We start from the raw sequence: 4,786 nt of genomic DNA, 5'->3' as shown, positions 1-4,786 counted from the left end.
CATGACTCAGCAGATATAATAAGTGAAACTACGTAGTTTTGTATTGGACAGAAAAGTGGACACAAATATTGGACAGAGGATCCCGTTTGCATGAGAACCTCCATACCAGAAGCAAAATATGCCAAAGTATGTCTACTTTAAATTCATTACACTAATTGGCCTAAAAAGTGATGTTAACTTCATTAAGAGACGGTGGAAGTTTTTGATCTCTTTGGCCTGCAGTAAAGCAAACATATCATGAATATGACTACGTAATTGAGGAGGTTAATTTTTGTAACTCCTGTTGTCACATTAAGTTATTTATATCCCATGATTATTCAGGTCAGGAAGATATACAACATAGAATCAGTGGCAAAAATTTCAGCAAGCAGTTCAAATATCTTTCAGCCATTCTTGAGAAACACAAGGATATCAATTGTCTAATGCAAAGTTTTGACTGAACAGCTGATCAAAAAAACAACCAAGAACATAAAAGTGCGAACAGGGTGTGAAAGCAAAAGACCCTGCTCTGTAAGCCTTAAGATTTCTTGTAGTCATATTTTTCCCCAACTATCTAAGGAGCTTATGTATAAATTGATTGCTATGGCAATAAAATTCACCTAACATCAAAGGAGAAACAATACTAGGAATGGCTCACCCTATTATACCTAACTTGAGGAGCAGATTGTAGGAAAAACTGAAAAACTATTAGTGACAATGCTCACCAGCCTTTGCCTATGAGCCATAACCAATCAAGAGTAACCCCTGCAGATATACCTCCTAGGAGAAACAATACCAGTATATTTCCCAAGGCATTCTGTTCTGGTCCCTGCAAAAATCAGATTGCCAAAAGTTCTATAAGAATACTGTGCGGATGCTAGGAAGATTAGTTAAAATAAATATGTTAAATCCAAACATGCCTTGTATCCCTTTGGGGCAGAAGTAAGGACACACACTGTAAGGTAGCCATTACTTAACCCCAGAAAAGAGGTAAGCGTTATCATCCAGCCCTGATCACCATACTTAGCTGTGAAATAGAAGGCAGGAATGAGCAAGAATCTAGAGAGAATTGCTGTTGTAAGTCCCCGGCGCGATTCCAGCTTTATGCGTTTCCAAAGAGGTATACATCTACCTATGAGATCCCAGACATTATACATTGCAATCAAGACAAGGGCATACCTGGAATGACATATTTCACAAAGTCCTCAGTTTGGTCTAGATAACAACAGAAGTTCACAGACGAAAAATACAAGACAGTTGCAACAGCTCTGTTCCACGTTCATGAGTGAGAAAGCACCAAAAAAAAAAAAAAAAAAAAAACCAAGCAGCTGTGGTCAAGCAGACTTACCAGCTTCCCAAGCTGTGCGATCCAGTATCCTCGGATAAAAATCCAGGGAATATAGAGAGTGTTAGAACGTATATCAGAAACATATCTAATGCATAATCAATGTTCTGAACTAGTAGTTGTTTGTTGCTCAATCTTTCGGGCTGTTTAGGATCTTGACCAACCTGAAATGGTGATAAAGAAGATTGATAAAGTCACTACCGAGATCTTGAATTCACTAATACATTAAAAGAGCTATACTTGTTCAGGCTGCCTATGAATTCCGCCTGCAGCAAGGTCAGCAGAAACAGTTTTTGATCCCTCTGAGGCTGCCTTAGAACGATAGTACTTCACGATTGGTAGCTTGGGGAAGACAAATGCGTAAAGAAGGACACAGAGAAGCTCAAAGAATGTTGAAACAGCAAAGAATAGAACTGCAGTTATTTGTCAACTGTAGGCTTGATTATATGAACAAAATAACACAATCAGAAAAGACTAACCGCAGAAAAGGGAAATCATAACTTACTGGCTCCCTTTCGCAGGCCATCCTTGGAATTTTCAAATGCCGCTTTGGTAATCAACCTCAAAGCGGATGTTAGTGCGCCTGATGCAGCTAACCCTGCCAGAAAAGACTAAAGCAATCAAATTAAAGAATGTCATACAAAGATTCCAGAAGAAAGAACTATTCAGATACAGCAGAACACGAGAAAAGAGAACTAACCTGAATGAACTCTGGTAGCATGAATGAGAGATCTCCAACCATTCCACCCTGAACATGAGCATCAGCGATTCCAAAAGCACCGCTGACAACACAAATTCCAATAAATGTTCCAATTCCACCCCTTCCAGATGTGGCTAAATCCAGCTATTGGAGCAATTGAACGTAAAAATCAAATTAATCTCAAATACTGTTGATATGCTGTATAATGGATAATGGGGGAACTGGAAATAACTGAAACCAGTAAATGTCTTCTACTAAAAGACACATTTTTTTTTCCAAGAGCTATGGTGAAATTATGTATATGATACAAGTGCACTTGCCTAAAAATTACATTCTTTCACGTATAATGTAAAGCTTAACATTAAATCCAACGGAACGAATAGAAAGAGAATAATACTTACAACGAGTACTAAAAGCGTGCTAACAAAGAAAAGACTGTATCCAAAAAGATTTCTCTTTCTTGTATTGATCTTTGCCTCATTGTATGCTAGCACTGCCAGGGTTCCTAGTGCAAATGGCTGATATACAAGAGTAAGAACCCTTGAGGGATGGTAACTCTGCAGAGAAGAAAACATTCACTTGGTCAACTACAAATGCTCATACCTCCAATGAGTACAACCACAAACCGTGCCATCTGACAACTGGGGTTATGAGACCCATGTTTGATTTTCCTAATTGAAGTTGGAATCTGATTGCTGTCTTATTAATATGGATTATTCCAAGAACGGCATGAAAACATTAAAAGACTAGGAATAACTTGTTTCTCTGAAGACCTTTGAGTGAATAAGTTGGGGTTTGCTGCTTTAGGTATTGTCCATCATTCACAAGGTAATATTGTCTTGCATTTGTTTGTGCTAACAACTGATATTACAGTTTAGGTCTGCATAATGTTTAGTCCACATGGTATGCTACTTCTGCATTCTTAATAGAGATACCTTTCTTTATGAAATGTTTCTCTTAAAATGTTGGTTGAAAAACATTACGACATGAACTAGCTTTTGAGGAAAATCAAAAGATATCAGATTTAATAACTGAAGAAAAGCAGAGTAGAACACAAAGCCATTATCTTACTTTCAGTCGAGGATTGGAAAGAGTAAAGAAGTTTAGTTGGTGCTGTCACTATGCCAAACAATGAATGAAAATTAACCATACAACACCGAGAAATTAAAGCAAAACTCATGGATTATGATTGACAAACTTTTAAGCCGACAAGGCAGTAAAATTAGCAGTTTCATGAGGTGTTTATTGTTGTAACAGAACATGGCAAAATCCAAGACAAGGTGCTTCCATTAAACATCCAAAGATACATATGATTGGATCAATTGCAGGGATTCAATTAGTGAAAAACCTTCCTTAAAGAACAAAAACTTTTGCACTATAATGAAGTAGGCAAAATGTCAATGTTTTTTTCCAGGAATGATCTGGCTATAGGGTACTCTGATTGAGGAAGAAGCTAATATTGCGATCAGGAGAATGCCCTTTATACATGTAATTCTAAAAGATAGAAACATCTACAAAAATAAGTATCAATTAAGGAAAAGCTTCAAGTCGGGCTAGAAATCAACATTGACAACCAACAGATTCTTCAATGACATATGCGATTACCGGAAATAAGTAGACATAATAATCCTCTATTGTCAGCATACTATTCCAAGAAAACAAGCAGCCATTTCCAAGAAGCCAACAGACTGCCATTGCAGCAAATTTTCCCTGCCAAAGGGAGAAAAAGAAATTAACATGTGAAATAAAATATTAATAGGACATTGAAAATCAAGAGTATTACCAACAGACCTCAAGCCTAACTGGACCACCTCCACTTCCATTATCTGTATCCATTTCTGCTGAGCACCCTCAGAAAGCTCCTTGAAAGTTATATGCTACGTAAACCTAAAGAAGCAATTCATAACAGAAAAACGACATGAATTCTGCAAAACCCCTAAAAGCAGTTCATGCTGTGATGACAGTAACATTAGAATGTTCTGATACAGACAAAAAGATGGAAAAACAATTGAACTCTTCAGTTATTTTGGAGCAATGGTGAAGAAAATAGCTACCCTTATTCTGTTTTTATTCAATCCAGCATGGAATTAGGATAAGAAAAGCAACAAACCAAAATAAAACTTTGACGCAAGAATTTCATGCTATCTCATCGTTCAACAAGAAGAGTTATCATATACACTCAAAACCCAAAATTGAGAGAGTAAAAGAAACTAAAAGATCAGTCCGACGGTACCCTTTGGCGCAGCAGGGGAAATAAGGGAGAGGAGAAATTGAGGGGGAATTGAGCAAACCTTGTGTGATATGAATGAATGGAGAGACGTGTTGGACTATTGCAGGATTCGCAGGACCGTTTATATACATGAGCCGCGAGATTCTTGTGTGGAATCGTTGATACTATGGGAAGAAACCACAGAAGTCATACTTCGAGGAATCTTGGGCTAGAACTAGAAGTGGTGCATGTCTTAAGGATTCCTTAGTTTCCAGTTTTTGGGAGGATACTGATGGCCATGGTGTGAAGACGAATTATGTTATTCATGTTAGGGTCATATTGTTTCCAAATTATGGATTTCAGAATAAGTTGAGTTATGTCCAATTCAAATCGATTGAGTCGAATAATTCTTACCACATTTGGCGTAAATTCATATAGTTTTGATATAATTGTGAAATTTACACCAACTTAATTGTACGAGTTGACAAATTTAAATTTATACTCAAATTATTTGAGTTTACACGAAAAATTATAAAAGTTACATCAATCAATT

The 4,786-nt window shown here is 37.0% G+C and overlaps 1 protein-coding gene across 1 annotated transcript; it reads right to left on the bottom strand.

Annotated features, from left to right (window-relative positions):
• Nucleotides 1–360: 360 nt before the first annotated feature.
• LOC113770852 (equilibrative nucleotide transporter 3-like) lies at nt 361–4,520 on the bottom strand. Its single transcript, XM_027315460.1, has 10 exons — nt 4,316–4,520; nt 3,816–3,911; nt 3,630–3,734; nt 2,426–2,581; nt 2,025–2,168; nt 1,830–1,935; nt 1,565–1,737; nt 1,328–1,488; nt 900–1,158; nt 361–808 (listed from the first exon to the last, which is right to left on the bottom strand). Exons 2-10 carry the CDS (start codon nt 3,858–3,860, stop codon nt 701–703), a joined length of 1,257 nt encoding a protein of 418 aa, XP_027171261.1. The 5' UTR covers nt 3,861–3,911; nt 4,316–4,520; the 3' UTR covers nt 361–700.
• Nucleotides 4,521–4,786: the final 266 nt, after the last annotated feature.

The sequence above is a fragment of the Coffea eugenioides genome, chromosome 5 (assembly GCF_003713205.1).
Source record: "Coffea eugenioides isolate CCC68of chromosome 5, Ceug_1.0, whole genome shotgun sequence".
Taxonomy (NCBI): Eukaryota; Viridiplantae; Streptophyta; class Magnoliopsida; order Gentianales; family Rubiaceae; genus Coffea; species Coffea eugenioides.
The sequence above is the reverse complement of the archived record's forward strand: the minus strand, read 5'-3'. Positions and strand labels throughout refer to the sequence as shown.

What these genes read in the sequence shown, in the direction of transcription:
- LOC113770852 (XM_027315460.1), bottom strand. Translation starts at nt 3,860, where the DNA reads ATGGATACAGATAATGGAAGTGGAGGTGGTCCAGTTAGGCTTGAG. An exon ending in ATTATGTCTACTTATTTCCG is followed by an intron (nt 2,582 to 3,629) that starts GTAATCGCATAT and finishes TCTTCTCTGCAG; the next exon opens with AGTTACCATCCCTCAAGGGT. An exon ending in TGCTACCAGAGTTCATTCAG is followed by an intron (nt 1,936 to 2,024) that starts GTTAGTTCTCTT and finishes TGATTGCTTTAG; the next exon opens with TCTTTTCTGGCAGGGTTAGC.